This window comes from Aphanomyces astaci (assembly GCF_000520075.1).
Source record: "Aphanomyces astaci strain APO3 unplaced genomic scaffold supercont1.11, whole genome shotgun sequence".
Taxonomy (NCBI): domain Eukaryota; phylum Oomycota; class Saprolegniomycetes; order Saprolegniales; family Verrucalvaceae; genus Aphanomyces; species Aphanomyces astaci.
Genome location: NW_009798274.1, coordinates 141,000 through 157,117, shown reverse-complemented (window position 1 = coordinate 157,117; position 16,118 = coordinate 141,000). Strand labels below are relative to the sequence as shown.

General features: G+C 50.7%; 5 protein-coding genes across 7 annotated transcripts; 3 read left to right on the top strand and 2 right to left on the bottom strand.

Moving 5' to 3' along the window:
- Positions 1 to 411: 411 nt before the first annotated feature.
- H257_05693 (hypothetical protein) lies at positions 412 to 2,886 on the top strand. Its single transcript, XM_009830632.1, has 4 exons — positions 412 to 1,845; positions 2,154 to 2,276; positions 2,348 to 2,471; positions 2,528 to 2,886. Exons 1-4 carry the CDS (start codon positions 461 to 463, stop codon positions 2,810 to 2,812), a joined length of 1,917 nt encoding a protein of 638 aa, XP_009828934.1. The 5' UTR covers positions 412 to 460; the 3' UTR covers positions 2,813 to 2,886.
- A 627-nt stretch (positions 2,887 to 3,513) lies between these two features.
- Positions 3,514 to 8,213, bottom strand: H257_05692 (the record flags this gene model as incomplete). 2 transcript variants are annotated; one of them, XM_009830631.1, is made up of 3 exons in its annotated part: positions 3,514 to 3,917; positions 6,704 to 6,797; positions 6,858 to 8,213. In XM_009830631.1, the coding sequence occupies 3 exons, from the start codon at positions 8,211 to 8,213 to the stop codon at positions 3,610 to 3,612; spliced, it is 1,758 nt and encodes a 585-aa protein (XP_009828933.1). In that variant the 3' UTR covers positions 3,514 to 3,609. The 2 variants fall into 2 exon arrangements, with proteins under 2 accessions (XP_009828933.1, XP_009828932.1); XM_009830630.1 differs by lacking the exon at positions 3,514 to 3,917 and adding an exon at positions 6,164 to 6,620.
- A 930-nt stretch (positions 8,214 to 9,143) lies between these two features.
- H257_05691 (40S ribosomal protein) lies at positions 9,144 to 10,099 on the top strand. The gene is made up of 3 exons (XM_009830629.1): positions 9,144 to 9,217; positions 9,364 to 9,796; positions 9,859 to 10,099. The coding sequence occupies exons 1-3, from the start codon at positions 9,177 to 9,179 to the stop codon at positions 9,970 to 9,972; spliced, it is 588 nt and encodes a 195-aa protein (XP_009828931.1). The 5' UTR covers positions 9,144 to 9,176; the 3' UTR covers positions 9,973 to 10,099.
- Positions 10,100 to 11,299: 1,200 nt separating this feature from the next.
- Positions 11,300 to 11,910, bottom strand: H257_05690 (hypothetical protein; the record flags this gene model as incomplete). The annotated part of the gene is made up of 1 exon (XM_009830628.1): positions 11,300 to 11,910. Exon 1 carries the CDS (start codon positions 11,903 to 11,905, stop codon positions 11,300 to 11,302), a length of 606 nt encoding a protein of 201 aa, XP_009828930.1. The 5' UTR covers positions 11,906 to 11,910.
- Positions 11,911 to 13,484: 1,574 nt separating this feature from the next.
- Positions 13,485 to 16,028, top strand: H257_05689. 2 transcript variants are annotated; one of them, XM_009830626.1, is made up of 7 exons: positions 13,485 to 13,507; positions 13,553 to 13,866; positions 13,923 to 14,144; positions 14,201 to 14,287; positions 14,339 to 14,497; positions 14,593 to 15,705; positions 15,750 to 16,028. In XM_009830626.1, the coding sequence occupies exons 1-7, from the start codon at positions 13,504 to 13,506 to the stop codon at positions 15,837 to 15,839; spliced, it is 1,989 nt and encodes a 662-aa protein (XP_009828928.1). In that variant the 5' UTR covers positions 13,485 to 13,503; the 3' UTR covers positions 15,840 to 16,028. The 2 variants fall into 2 exon arrangements, with proteins under 2 accessions (XP_009828928.1, XP_009828929.1); XM_009830627.1 differs by having other exon boundaries at positions 14,593 to 16,028.
- The last annotated feature ends 90 nt before the right edge of the window (positions 16,029 to 16,118 follow it).

Sequence of the window (16,118 nt, the reverse complement as noted above, 5' to 3'; positions counted from 1 at the left end):
TCTTTGTGATGAGGTAACTGTCTCTGCGCGGAATCTAAACTGTGAGTATGGCTTTGGGTCAAAATTGCCTGTGATGGCACAACCCTCTAAGGTTATGTGGAAACTTTACCTATACGACTCGAGATGGGGTGTATGGGCGACGAACGTGGCGACAAGCTCCCTATTGCAAGAGGTTTGGTATATCCTCGTAGATAGTGTGAACACTGAATCATTGGATGGAGCATGCATGACCCCATCACACCGGAGATACAGTGCACATCATAAACTGTGGCTCGGCTAAGCAATAAAAACGTGTGGACAACAAGGATGTCTAAAAGTTGCTCTTCTATGTCACTTTACTTTGTTTAGGCGAAGTGGTAAGTAGTACATTTAGAATGCATGAATCCAAATATAGGCCACCATTCTGTAACAGCCCCCCCCACCATCCACGCTTTAAAACACGTTTCCTCGCCAAGTGTTGATGAATAGCGCGCAGTTGTCGCCATCACGTACCCCTGACCCAACAGCCAACGCCAACTCCGTCAATGGGGACGCCACGAACCATTCTGTCCACGACGACGTGGATCCACCTGCGACTCCCCCAGGCGTCCAGATCCACCAATTGATTGGCCTCGCCCATGCGATGCATAAAGTCGTGTGTCTCGTCTGCTTCGCTACCCGACCCAAGACTGCGCCTTATTGCTTGGAGTGTGGGGCGGCAAGCCCCAGCGGCGACCAACCATCCAGTCGTCGCTCGCTGCTAGGGGACGAGAACGTGACGCCTTCCGTCGCCCTCCGAAATGGGGACCTCGGTGTTCCACTAAACACCCCTGTCGATTCAATTCATCAAGCTCCCGGCTCTGCATCTTGCTCCGATGCAGAACCTGCGGACATGAGCTCCAACACTAGCCAAGAGCCCGTGGCTACTATGGACCAACTTTTGGTCATCGACACGAAAGCACACTCTGCTGTTGTTAGTTCTCAAGAAGAAAACTGTCAACTTGAGGCGGCGGTGTCGTCTGATGCTCCAGACACGGATCCCATCAGCTCGAGTGACTTGGTCGATCTTCGTGCACTTGCGTGCGCGATGCGCAAAGTGGTGTGCCTCAGCTGCCACGCCATGAACTTCCAAAGCGAGGTCGTTTGCGTCAAGTGCGGAGCAAGCTTCGCGGTTCCAACCAGCGATCTCCCCCTACAAGGGGCCTCCTCGTCCGCTGAGGTTGTCCTCGAAGAATCTAGCCATGTTGTCGAAGGCGCCTCGAACGAGAACATCCATGGGCGTGTGCGCACGGTGTGTCGTACTTGCTTTGCAACTGGGGCGGCAGACAACACCTTCTGTATCGAATGCGGGGAGAATTTGAGTCTCAGCATCACCAGCCCCGAAACGCAATCTACTTCCGTGCTGGCACCGTCGGCTGTCGTTGGACCAGAAGTTGCTGTACAAGTTGCGGCCACCACGGGCTCGAATGACAGCAACGAACATGGAGACATGGGTCCCCAACAAGGGGACAACAACAACGCCGCATCGAAGAGCCCTGACGGCGGCACCCGCCCCGCCGACGTCATTGGTGGACAAGTTCATCCGGACGATGGGTCCGCCAACAAAATTGCGCCCCCTCCCCCCGACGTTCCGTCATCGTCCAAGCTGCACGCCGACACGATTGTCTACGGAGCGACCATCGTCTTGCGCGGATTCGTACCGCCTTCCGGGGACAATGACGGCAGCGCCACATTCAACAAACCCGAGGGCTTTTGTCCAGTGGCGTTCCGGCCATTGGTGAGCACGGGCTTTGGCAAGTCAAATGAACCGGTCTTGACGCTCGTCCAAGCCAACGACTGTCCCCTGCCACTCGCGCAATTTGTCGTGTACGTCATATATATTTGCACGCTACGGCATCGATAGTTTTATTTGCTGCAGAATTTTTCGTATTTATATCATATACTTCGAAGTACTGCGAAGTGTATATTAATTTATCGTGCTTTTGAAGTGTATAATAATTTATCGTGCTTGGGGGGATTATCCTTAAAATATTTGTTGAGTTATATAATCGCGAAATATCCTGACATATTAAAGAAATATCTACCGGTATATATATTTGTGTGCCTGCATTAGTAGCCCATTGATCTCGTATATTAGTTGTAAAATATATTTGTTGATGGTACCACTTGTGTAGGCTGCCCCCGCCAGGGGACAAGAACGCGCGGCTGGGGAAAACGTCTGTGCATTTCTTGCAAAAGGTCGTGTTGGCCATCGCGCCGTCGGTGGCTGGCGACCCCACACACTCGTGGAATAACAAGTGTGTCCATTCATTTGATTTCATCTACTATATTAAATATATTTATGGATTGGACGACTATGATGTGTCAGATTACCCGGTGGCGTGAATGACTTCATTGGGACGCGGCCGCGACTCCAGCCCGATCACGCCGGCCCAACTAAAGGCGAGCTCCACGTGATGTTTGTTCAGACAGACCATCCAACCTCCACGCAGGTCGGAAGTTGATACTCCATACATCAAGCACATTGTAGTGACTTATGTGTTGGTAGAAACTGGCCACGGGCATGGCCAACGTCACGATTCGGGTGGTGGATTCGAATCGACTGAGGGAGACTTATACGGCCCAGGATGTGGGCTTTTGCGTCGCGGCCGGCGGGAAGAGCTCGCCGTTGGTCGTCGGCCACGAAAAGAGTTTGATGGAATTTGCCAAAAAGGTACACCCGTCCGCCCTCACGTTTCGCGTGGAGAGGGTCAAGGACGCGCGGCAGTCGAGTTCACCAAGTCCCGCAACGGAACAACAACCCGGGGGGACTGCGGAGCAAGCGTTGGAATAGTCGTCGGAAAGCAACATCCCAACTAGAGCGAGTAGACGACAAGTGGATAATAGAATTGTGGCCGATTACTTGCAGTTTATATTAATACTTCATGATTGGGGCAACACGAACGACCACGATGTGTAGATGATGTCAGCAAATGCCACGTTCTACTTCATGTTCATCGATTCATCCTCACTGTGTTTAATCTTGTCGGGGGCTATTGACATCGCTAGTAGATCATCTCTAACGCGAAGGTAGATACCGATGGTCGATGTAAACCAATGCTGGTGTAACCTCTTTTGACGACAACTCTGTTTCCATATAATATAACATGAACGTTATAAATGATCCACACAACACTTACGACAGCGCCGTTTGCCACTGGCGGATATAGTGGTCCGAGTTGGTAGCTCATGGAATATTAATTTATATTTATATTACGATCGAGGTATTTTTCCGATAACGATTTTCGCTATAAACCTCCAAACTCGGGTGGTTGATTACTGTATTACTACTCCCTCTGTTCCAAGGTAAGTGCGCGAGGTGTATCATGCCAGTACTTCTGATTGGCTGAATGTACTTGGTAGTTTCTGTAAGAGCCAATCAAGTGCACTAAAATTCATTAGCCAATCCAATAGGTGGCAATAGGTGGAAACTAGCAGTGGTTCAAACAATACTGAGCGCTCGCAGGCTCCCCATACAACAGTATTACCGTGTCCTCAAGTCAGCTCGAGTTTCCATGCAACACAGCGTAATCCTATTCTCCGTGTGTGGAAGTTCAAGCAGCAGTACTGTCACATGGACACACAATTTCATTACGACACCCACGGAGAATTGGAACACCCGCGATGCAGCGTCGCGGCGCGGATCGCGTCGGACTTTTTGGCCACAACAAACCTGCCCACGGCAGCGTTGGTCGTGAGTTGGTTGATTCGGAATGGACGGTGGACGACGGTCAAGTCGATTTGGGACACCAACGTGACTCGCGTGACCTCGACGATGTGGTCGTGGCGGTCGTAGCTCAGCACGTAGCAGTCGCCGCCGCGCTGGCTGATAGTGCATTGGCTTTGGTAGTCTGGACACTGTTGAAACAGCGGGTAGACTGACCCGCCGGTGTACATGTCTACCTCGGTAAACAAACAAGTCACGCCTTCAACGGGATATGAAGGAATACATCGTGGAGAGAGTTGTGTGCGTCGGTCGTACCATGGTTCAGATTACCCAAATTGCAAAACCATAGCATGAGACGATGTTTGAAATCGTTGTAGTGAAAGCTGCTTTCGACCATGTGCTTGGGTGGCTACAACACGACTAATCATTAGATATCGTGGGTTTCTAAGTTGGTAAACTCTTGTCATACCTCGACAACCATTTCGATGGCGTGAATCGGCCCAATCGAACCGATCGACGACCGCCGGCGGTTGGTGGCAATGAGGATGCTCACAAAACTCACCTTTTGCTTCAACGTCGGCATCTTAGTCGTGCTACGTTGAACCGCATTCCACACGCCAGAGCACGCAGCGACTGCAAACGGCAAATTGCCCATCGTACCCAAGTACACTGCCATAACCAGGGCAATGTCCATGTGTCCAATGTGGTGGAGCTTTGATACGTCCGCGTCCACATTGTACGGAAGGAACAGGCTCGTGTACAAGTCGAGGACCTTGGGCCATTGCTTCTGGATAGTCACAATGCCGCCGCCAGCCCACGTCGCTGCCACGGCCAAGACGGTCGTGTTGGCAGGGGCGAACCACGTCGTTCTGTGACATCGTTTCAGCATGATGTTCAGTATCGTTAGCGTCGAGTAGGCGCACCAGACTGTGCGGCCCAAATACAGCAGCCCGAGGCCGAAATAGAGCCAATTCTCGGTTTGACAGACCCGCAGACATGCTTGGCCGACGTACTCGGTGCTGGCGCAAATGTCCACCACAAACGCCAAGCACAGCCACGGGTTGGACAAGACCACGCACGTTGGCTCGCCCACGAGGATCTCGTACCTCGTTATCGCTGGTGATGTCACATGGAGGGGGATAGTTTTCAAGTTGTTGTACAAGTGATACACGTGGCAGTAGTAGTGCGTCGTGCAGAGCATAAAAATCCACACACACAGGCCTATCCTGTACAGAAACTTGACCAGGCGCCACAGCAGGGGTTTCACCACGGGGCGGTACACGTAATACACTGTCGACGCCGACGAATTGGTGCTGGAGCTGGCGGCGGTGCTGCCCAGGTCGTTGCCTGGAACGATCCACAGCACAGACGTGGACGCAGTGGTCGTCAAGATGGTGATGTTCCACGAGATGATGCGGCGGTAACCGAAGCGGTTTGTGTAGGTGAGGACCCACGGCCAGTTGCGTTTCACGTCGGGGGGGAAGTAGGGGACCCCAAGGATGCTATATACTGGGTTCAACGTTGTTGTGGTTGCTTCTGTGGGGTCTAGAACGTCAACCACGACTGTCCGCATCACGTCGAGGCCGTTCTGGCTGTCGTAGTCGTACATAATTGTAGGGGCCATCGTGGATGCATTGAAAAGTAGAGGGAGAGTCATATCAAACTCGGACGCTTCGACTGTGCTATCGGTAGTGAACGGCGACCCTTCAGACAAGTACACTTTGAGTGGCATGAAGAGCAGGTTCGCGAACAAGCCCACGGTGAGCAGGACCGACTTCCACTGGAATCGAACCTCATGAGACGTCGCCGCAGATGTCATGGCGTCAAATGACAAAAACTTACGAGGCGTGGGCTATAAATACAATAGCACAAATGCGAAAAGTGACTCACTGGTGAAGCTGTACAGTTATTTTTTCAAGGCCACAGAACCAACCACTATGAACAATCCACGCACCGCAAAGAGTCAAGGAGACGAGTACTTATCGGACGACAGTTGCCACAATCGAGCAAACGATTGGACGGTGTACAGCAGTTTTTTATTTTTGTCGTCCACTGAACAGTACATATACCTGGGAACCGACAATTTACGCACAATGTGTTGGAGGTATTGCTAGCTCCGAAGGTGTCAAAGCGTCTGGGGTGGTGAGTCATGCGTCGCACAATCGAATTCAGAATGGACGACGTCACTCGTCACTTTGCAATGAGGTGGACGTACAGTATATATGTAGAGTACTCGAATGTACCCATGGTGTGAGGACTAGCATGTTGTAGCTACTACTAAGTAGTAGGCAAGGAAAGGTAAGGTCGTTGTTGTAGCTAAATTCGTTGCGGTAGCTAGGCCAGGAAAGGTCACTGGTGAAGTTGATACCGAACGGACACCCCTACAGCTTACATCGCAGTGTCAATCTCGCCAGTTGTACAAATGTAGATGTAGCAGACCCATTAGGTAGTAGGTATCCTTGGCACGAACATTGAGAAGTGAATTTAGACGCGATTGGACATGGCGACAAGCTGTGAGTACTTCAACGTACCACCTGAACTCGGTACCTTAGGTCATACTAGTACTGTATCTCCTCTCCATCGCTTAAATCTATTCCCAAACAGCAATAACGTTAGAGACAATTTCATTACGACACCCACGGAGAATTGGAACACCCGCGATGCAGCGTCGCGGCGCGGATCGCGTCGGACTTTTTGGCCACAACAAACCTGCCCACGGCAGCGTTGGTCGTGAGTTGGTTGATTCGGAATGGACGGTGGACGACGGTCAAGTCGATTTGGGACACCAACGTGACTCGCGTGACCTCGACGATGTGGTCGTGGCGGTCGTAGCTCAGCACGTAGCAGTCGCCGCCGCGCTGGCTGATAGTGCATTGGCTTTGGTAGTCTGGACACTGTTGAAATAGCGGGTAGACTGACCCGCCGGTGTACATGTCTACCTCGGTAAACAAACAAGTCACGCCTTCAACGGGATATGAAGGAATACATCGTGGAGAGAGTTGTGTGCGTCGGTCGTACCATGGTTCAATTTGCCCAAATTGCAAAACCACAGCATGAGACGATGTTTGAAGTCGTTGGAATGAAAGCTGCTTTCAACCGTGTGCTTGGGAGGCTACGGCACGAAGAATGATTGGATATCGTGGGTTTCTAAGTTGGTAAACTCTTGTAATACCTCGACCACCATTTCCATGGCGTGAATCGGCCCAATCGAACCGATCGAGGACAGCCGGCGGTTCGTGGCAATGAGGATGCTCACAAAACTCGTCTTTCTCGTCAACGTCGGCATCTTAGTCGTGCTACGTTGAACCGCATTCCACACGCCAGAGCACGCAGCGACTGCGAACGGCAAACTGCACATCATACCCAAGTACACTGCCATAATCAGGGCAATGTCCATGTGTCCGATGTGGTGGAGCTTTGATACGTCCGTGTCCACATCGTATGGAACGAACAGGCTCGTGTACAAGTCGAGGACCTTGGGCCATTGTTTCTGGATAGTCACAATGCCGCCGCCAGCCCACGTCGCTGCCACGGCCAAGACGGTCGTGTTGGCAGGGGCGAACCACGTCGTTCTGTGACATCGTTTCAGCATGATGTTCAGTATCGTTAGCGTCGAGTAGGCGCACCAGACTGTGCGGCCCAAATACAGCAGCCCGAGGCCGAAATAGAGCCAATTCTCGGTTTGACAGACCCGCAGACATGCTTGGCCGACGTACTCGGTGCTGGCGCAAATGTCCATGACAAACGCCAAGCACAGCCACGGGTTGGACAAGACCACGCACGTTGGCTCGCCCACGACGATCTCGTACCGCGTCATCGCTGGCGATGTCACATGGAGGGGGATAGTTTTCAAGTTGTTGTACAAGTGATACACGTGGCAGTAGTAGTGCGTCGTGCAGAGCATAAAAATCCACACACAAAGGCCTATCCTGTAGAGCAACTTGACCAGGCGCCACAGCATCATCTTCACCACGGGGCGGTACACGTAATACACAGTCGACGACGCATTAGAGGTGGCAGCGGTTCTGCCTAGGTCGTTGCCGGGAACGACCCACAGCACGGATGTGGACGCACTTGCGGTCAATATTGTAATGTTCCACGAGATTATGGTGTGCGTAGCATGGAGTGGCCCGGCCGTGGTGTGGTTGGTAGAGGTGAGCACCCACGGCCAGTTGCGTTTCACGTCGGGGGGGAAGTAGGGGACCCCAAGGATGCTATACACTGGGTTTAACGTTGTCGTGGTTGCGTCTGTGGGGTCTAGAACGTCAGCCACGACTGTCCGCATCACGTCGAGGCCGTACTGGCTATCGTAGTCGTACATAATTGTGGGGGCCATCGTGGATGCATTGAAGAGCAGAGGGAGAGTCATATCAAACTCGGACGCTTCGACCGAGCTATCGGTGGTGAACGGCGACCCTTCGGACAAGTACCCTTTGAGTGGCATGAAGAGCAAGTTTGTGAAAAAGCAACTGGTGAGAAGGATCGACTTCCAGTGGAAATGAACCTCAGGAGACGTCGTCGTGCCCATCGTGATAGATGTTGTTGGACGGAGTACGAGCTATAAATACACTAACGTTACTGATCGTAAGACAGGAGTCGCGAAACGTAACTGATTTTAACCGACCTTGGCGAAATTCAGACAACGAGCCTAGTTTGAGGGGAAATGCGCGTGTGAATACTATGCGTATGTAGCTGTTGGACCGTTAACTAACGTTAGCCGTCGGTTCGCTGGAATATCGACAAAGATTGGCATGAAATGTCCGCCCCAAACCACGTCGTGTCGTAAGAGACAGCCACCATGCAAAGTCACAGGGGGGGCATCGATGTCATAGCTTGCTTCAGAAGACTGCCTTCATCTCCAATGTTGGCAGCAATCACACATTATTGGACAGAGCATTGTAATCCTATCGGAGACGTACTCCATCTCTAGCTCATCGAGGGGGAAGGGAGATCGTTGGACAGTTGGCTTACGACAAGGCCGTCCAGGAGCGTTATCTAGCAATCGTTACATTGTGGGCGTGCCTCCTTGCTCGTGATGGCTTCGCATGCTCAACGAGGAGTGAGGGAAGTGAAATTTCAAGCCAGCCACAGCAACAAGACGGGATTGAACTGATGGAACAGTAGGGCGCAAGGCACAAGGTAGAGTAGTTACCGCTTCCATTGCCTGTGGCATTGCCACGAGGCTACATGTAGAGGCCAGCTACAGCTAGGCCTCGACAGCATGTCAGCACACAAATTGTTTGATTGCGAACCTATTCCAGGAGGGCATTTGAAACGTTTTAAACGGTTTTCTATTGAGCGTGATGCGTTTTTCGTTAACCGTCCCCATCCAGTTTCCCCATTGGATAGTAAAACGTCTTTAACGCGTTCGAATAAAACGCCACGTCGCCCGCCACCAACCAACACGAGCCATTTTATCCGGATTACCGAATACTTCACCTTGGGCCAATGCACCAGTCATTTCCGTTTTCATTTCCCGAGAAGTTTGAATATGGCCGAAGTCGCTGCTGAAGTGAAGTTGTTCAACAAGTGGTAAGTAAGCGTGGCGATGTATGTACCTGTTGCATGTCGGAAGGATGAATATGGAGATGCAATCCCGAGAAACGATCAGGAAGGGACCAGCAGGAGCCACAGTGGTGATGATCGGGAGCTCACGTGATCATGCTGTCTCTGTGTAGGACCTACGATGACATCAAGGTCAACGACGTGGCCTTGATCGACTACGTCGCCGTGACTGGCAAGGCCGCCACGTTCTTGCCCCACACCGCGCAACGCTACCAAAAGAAGCGTTTCCGCAAGGCGTTGTGCCCCATCGTCGAACGCTTGGGCAACTCGCTCATGCGCCACGGCCGCAACTCCGGCAAGAAGCTCATGGCTACCCGCATCTTGCGCCACACGTTGGAAATCATCCACTTGTTGACCGACCAAAACCCCCTCCAAGTGTTGGTCGATGCCGTGATCAACGCCGGCCCCCGCGAAGACTCGACCCGCGTCGGTTCCGCCGGTGTCGTGCGTCGCCAAGGTGTGGATGTCTCCCCTTTCCGCCGCGTGAACCAAGCCTTGTACTTGTTGAGCACTGGTGCCCGCGAAGCCGCCTTCCGCAACGTCAAGGTACGTCCCATATCATCTCGACACACACCACAGAAAACTTATTCCATCTTGTGTGAATGTAGACCATTGCCGAATGCTTGGCCGATGAATTGATCAACGCCGCCAAGGGTTCTTCCAACTCGTACGCGATCAAGAAGAAGGACGAAGTGGAACGTGTTGCCAAGGCCAACAGATAAACAACGCGATTGTCTAAGGGGCGACATGCCAGCTTTTGCTGCTGTCGTGTTGCGAATAAGGGAAATGAAAACACCCAGACGAGTTTTGTGTATTAACTTGCTAATACATACGAGTTCGACAACCGCAGCAGCAACCCCAAACTGGCGAGTCGGGTAGCATCAGTGCAAAGTGGCTTCGTTATATATATATATATATATATATTATATATATATATATATATATACTACTACTACCTAGTAAATATGTGGCTTAAATACAGGTGAAAAGTAGGAGTTCGTTGAGAGTAATTTACAATTACTAGTAGTAAACAACGACAAAGTGCAATGTGACTACGATGGGAACTTGATGGGCAGTTCAAACATGCACACGATTAAAACAACATACAAAGATCAAGTATAAGGCTTTGAATATATATATAATATTTCTATGCTTGGCTATCACCAACAAAGCCATCGTTTGAATACTATAAATAGTAACAATAAATTAAGTAGATAAATATTAATACTTGAAGTAATAATAACGTTAACCTGGGGATTGCGGCTGGTATGAGCTCTAGAAGACTCACCAAAGTCCACTTATTAGCTGAAGCCCCGTGCTTGTTGCAGTGGAAGCAACGACGAGCATGTTTGGTCGTTGCCTAGTTGGACTTGTACTGATCAACAGCTTCGTTGGTTGGCGCACCATCCTCCTCAGAGAGAAAGCATCCGTTGCGTTGGGCTGTACGTACAATAGCGGTTGAAGGCATGGATAGGAGATATACACTTGCGCATGCATAGTTTATTCACGACAAGGTAGCGTTCCTGTAATGATGCTGCTGGCAAGTCGATCTTGGAGTGTATAAGTTACGCCATTATATTAGTTATTGATTCGTCGCGGATAATTACAGTAGTTAACGTTAGCAGTCCATAACATATTGAACAACCATGGCAGGACTCAAAGCGTCCGTTTGTGTGTGCTACCAAAATCCATTCAACCTTTGTATTCAAACCCATTCAACCTTTGTATTCATGATCATATACTAGTAACTACTACTACGTAGTACGTAGTAGTACTGTATATCATGTACTTCAAGTAGTACTTACTGCCCGTGTACAATCGCCGAAGCATGCAGAGTTTATCGACACCTAAAATCGCGGTTCAATTCAATGTGTAGTTGCATTAACCACCACTGGAGCCTTCAACATGTCATCGTTGTCTCACACTACTACCCCATACTAACGTTAGAACGCCATCACATAGTTTAGTATTGATAAATTAGTTGAATACGCTTCAGGCGTCGGTCGCAACCAAATGCAGCAGCCAACCGTGTCTACAGCCCTTGGCCACTTACAGTGTCCGAGCGCGTGGCAGCACCCATTGCACGAGTACCGTCGCTGTGCCGATCGCTCCCGCCACCACTCCAGCCACAACACTGCACGCTGCGATGTAGGCGGTCTGTGAATTTGAGCACGCGGCCTTCTTCAGTTTGGTGTCAGCTTTCCGGGGGCCATTTCCCACTTGCGTGTTTGGATGAGTTGTCGACTTCAACGATTCGGTGAGTTGGTGGTTGGCTGTAGACAATGGGGCCGCCCGTCGTAGGCCGCCGGATTTCGCCTGCTTGTCACTGGAGGAAGGCTTCGCATGATGCGTTAAACAAAAACCAGCCCAGCTGTCACCATCAAAGCACACTTGGCCATGGGGACACTGGGCATCCACCGAGCACGGCCGCCTTAGCACTGGCCCATCGTTTGGCGGGTTGTCAGAAACGCATTCACAAGAACACTGGCGGACGCTGGTTGCGCTGCTGTCGGGGTGATGAGTGTAGTACGTGCAGCGATAGCCATAGGTGCACGACGTTGCTGGAGTTCGGCACATGGTGTCTTGGGCTACAGTTGCATGAGCGCTGAGCAGCAGCAAGGTCACCATCACCACCGCGTGAAATCTCGACGTCATTGGCATTTGTCCAATTTAATCGGATGACTACGGTACGCTCGCTGTTGACGCGAATATGCGTACAGTATGTGACGGCAATCGAAGGGTCATTTACCTTTTTGAATTAATGTATTGTCGTATTTCATACTTCAATATGCCATTATGTGTATCGGGGGATCACATTGTACACAGTTAAAATACAATACTCTGAGAGTGTATATTTTGTATTTTTGTTGAGTACTGCAAACAGAAGGCCAAAAAGTTGATGGCCACGGCAATACAGTACCGGTATGAAGTGACTGACACTACGGCAGTTGTGTTGGGTTGTTCTTATGGAATACCACGCGATACTCCAGGGCTGAACTCTGTAGCTTAGGACTACTTGGCACAAGATTGATATGATTCAAGCAGCAACCAGTACTAGTAGTAGATCATACAAGTACCGAGGCAGAGCTACTGTAATATGTTGTTATCTTTCACTTCATCAGTACTGTAGTATTTCAGAGATTTTGAACTTTGGCGAATTTTCCAAAATGCCAAATTTCGAGATTCATATTGTCAAAGGCGGATTTTTACAGTACTGTACACTGTACTACTCCTAGGTTGTACTCCTACTACGTAGTAGAAGATCCCAGCTTGTGCACAAACAAGGTGAAGCAACTCTGTGGGCACGGTTGTCTCGACAACTGAACCGTGCAAGTCTTAAGCCTACCTGGCACTTTAGCATTGTCGGGAAAGTGAAGACCATAGTGAAACTTGTTCGAATCTCGGACAGTTGAAAGCAGTACAGTACTATTAGTACGTTGTCGAGGAAAGTGCATTCTCCACCCATCAATGTTACTGTAATATACCGACACTGTACATTTGAACGATCTATACTGTTGTATATGCAGTGACAATAACGTACGTGCCGATATGAGGTTTGGTTGTTGTCGCAGATATGGTGGCTCAAATTTAGTCCAATTTGATATACAGCGCTGGCCCTGACGTCATGTTCTCGAGTAGCTTCCCCGCCTTTGAGTGGGAATCATGCATTGTACCAGCGATGCATGCTGAAGTGTATTGATTATTTGAGTGCAATCGACAAGCAGTACAGTGTTGTGATGGAGATGTTGCGAACTCGGTTGTAGTCTCGCGTTCAGATTTCTCAGCAGTCGCTGCCATCACGACTGTAACACTGTTCAATCCCTTGCTGTAACTACAAAGGACATAAACCATCCACCAATGACATTCGAGAGTTGTTAAATAAATGCAAAGATACGCTTTTTCGAAATGGGAAAATTCCTCGTCAGGCCTCAATGTTTTAAACGGTTTGTAAACGCTTCAAAACCACAATGACTCCTCAATGCCTGGTCGACTGAACATGCAAAAGTGTGTACTCCAAGTGCATACTTCATCGTGATTGGTTCAAGGGCTTGGATATAGTGGATACCTTGCTCTCGCTCTACTGGTTGTATTGTGCGTCGACAATTGAAACCCGTTTAGAACTGGTTTTAAACAAATAGTCAGCCAAAAAGGAGCACTACAACACAAACGCGGGGAATATTTCCCCAAGAGAACTGTTGGCAAGGCAGGCAGGCTGCAGTGCGCCATAAATCGAAATTCTTGCAACGGTCAACATGGGTAAGAGAAATGTATTCCTTGGACTTGTATGACATCGTCGGTTAGAGATGGCGTGTCCGCCGTCAATCCTCTTGGGAAATATCATGGAGAACTACATGAGCCCCCGCAACCACCACCAAGCGGCCAGCGAAGTGGGTGAATGTGTGGAGCTAGCGTCAGAAGACAATGGAATGCACACGCCGTGGGATCAACTCAGTCCGGCTTCGTCTGTGTCAGTGTCGCCAGTATCCAGCACTGCGTCCACGATGTCCTTTGCATTGGATCACATGGACGAAGACGAACTCGAACTTGATGAAGCTAGTACCATGGTTGTCGTGTCAACGAAGTCTGTCGAGGACTCATGTGGCATTGTTGCTTGGGTAATATCGTATCCTTGATGGCATTCCTTCGACACTGACGTCAATCTAACACGCAGAGCGTTTCGTCATCCGTGGACAAGCAAGGACGAGCGGAGAAAGCGCCGGCTACACTGTCGATTCTGGCTAGCGAGCTGGTGCAAGAGGGCAGCAATGCCACTACGAGCCCCCACAGCCAGGTCCCCGCAACAGATGCGCCGAGTGCTGCCACCTCGAGTTCCCAAAACCCTGAAACCGCATTGCCTGAACTGAATGAGTTGCTGCCAAAACTGCGTGTCACGGTATGTCTTGTCGCATGCCGTGGCTGCCTCTATCGCTCTGGCTTACCCGGGTGTAGGAGCTTATTGTTGATGGTGCAAAGTCGCCGAAGGTGGTGCCTGTCACCACCCACACGAACCCCTTCGAGTGTTCCCCCGACTCCATCGTATGTACATCTCATTTATCCTTGTTGTCTTTCGTAATGGGTGTACCATAGGCTATTCATATCGGTAATTTAACGGCTATCAAGGGCTTTGCCCTCAGTCCCACCTGCGCCGTGCACGAGCACGAGGAAGGTCTCCACGACCAAGTTGCCGCCACCGCCCCTCCTTCGACAGCGTCACCAGCCGCATCCCAACTGCTGTGGCAATGCGAGGTCTGTCACAACCACGACACCACTCTTAGACTTCACGTTTTATATAGCCCATGCTATTGTTATATAGCATGTGCTAATGTTTCATGTGTGTTTAGGAACCTCCGCGGCTGCTGCTAACGTATCCAGCTGCAGCCACGTCCACCACATCATCCCCTCCATCTACTGAGCGTACCGGAGACGTCGACGCGCTTCGTCCTCCATGTGCTGCCTTGTCTAGTTCACCAACTCAGCCCGAGGACGCCCCTCTCTGTGGCAGCCTCCTCATGTCGACCAAGGAAACCATCCCCACACACGAAGCAGTTACTCGTTCCCTCCTCACGACCAATCATCCAACCAAACGAATGGTTCAGCCACGTCCACCATCTCCACCGCCACCTTCCAACCACCCTGCATTTGCCCATGCATCTGAGTCATCCCCCACCACCTGTTGGTCGTTGCATGAAATCGCTCGCTTCAAAGTGCACTCCATGGCCAGCCCCCCCCCGTCGTCGTTTTCGTCCTTTCGGAGCAGCGGCAGCAGAACATACCCCACGTCCATGGTGCTGCTGCCATTCCATTTTGAATCCGAACTGCGATCGCATGGAGTGGACGCGGCCCTGGAAGCTATGGGCCGCGGCTGGTCGCTGGCGCTGTCGCTGCTTCAATCAGCCATCCACACGCTACTCCACAAGGCACCTACTACTAGTACTACTAGTCGGACTTGGTACTACTTGTACTTGGTTGACGAAGTCAAAGGAACGCTTGTGGTGCTGCCACGTCCCGAGACGTCGACCTACCCCCTGTTGGTCGAGTCCACAGCGGTGGTGCCGCTGCTGCCGTTCCTTGCGTCTAGCCTGCACCTAGTGCACAACATCGAGCCGTTGGAAGCCATGCTGCACCCGTCGAAAACGACGGTGGAAGGAACCCTTGTGCACCTACGTGCAGCTCAAGCCGCGTTGCGCCACCCGTCCGTGCAGTATGTGGACGTGCTGACCACCGCTGTCAGTCAAGCCAAGCGAGGGGGTCGAGTGTCGAGACGAAGGGTGCAGGACGTGGCCCGGCGTGAGCTGCACCTATTCCTGCAAACGCTTGATCCTGAGCATGAGTGCAGTGGCTTGGGATGTGTGGTGGAACCCACCACTGGAGTGCCTTTGTGGACAGCCAGTTTACCGCCTCCGGTGGACACATACGTGGCATACTTTGAAGACACGGATGATGTGTTGGATGAGGTGGGTGCGTTGGTTATGTACATTAAACTGATGGTCTGAGGTAGATGGCGCAGTTTTGTGCCGATAAATTCGGTCGCGGGCGCAGCAGCGTCCTTGGCGGACACGAGCGCGTGTGTGATTGCACGATTTCCTAAGTGGAGTATTGCAGCAGTTTACTCCAGAGCGAAGTTTTATCTTGTTTGAGTTGCACGGAAATGAAGAATGAATGTTACATGGAAAGTCTGATGGATTCTTCACCTACTAACTACTATAGTATACTATTAATAGTACAGGACATATGGGGTTTCAGAACGAAATGGTAAGATTGATGTCCGGATACCAAAAGGTATACTTCGTACTTCATGTAGTAGTACTACGTAGTATTTTCTTCCAACCGGACAATGGACTTTTCCTTATATTTTCTTCCAGAGTAG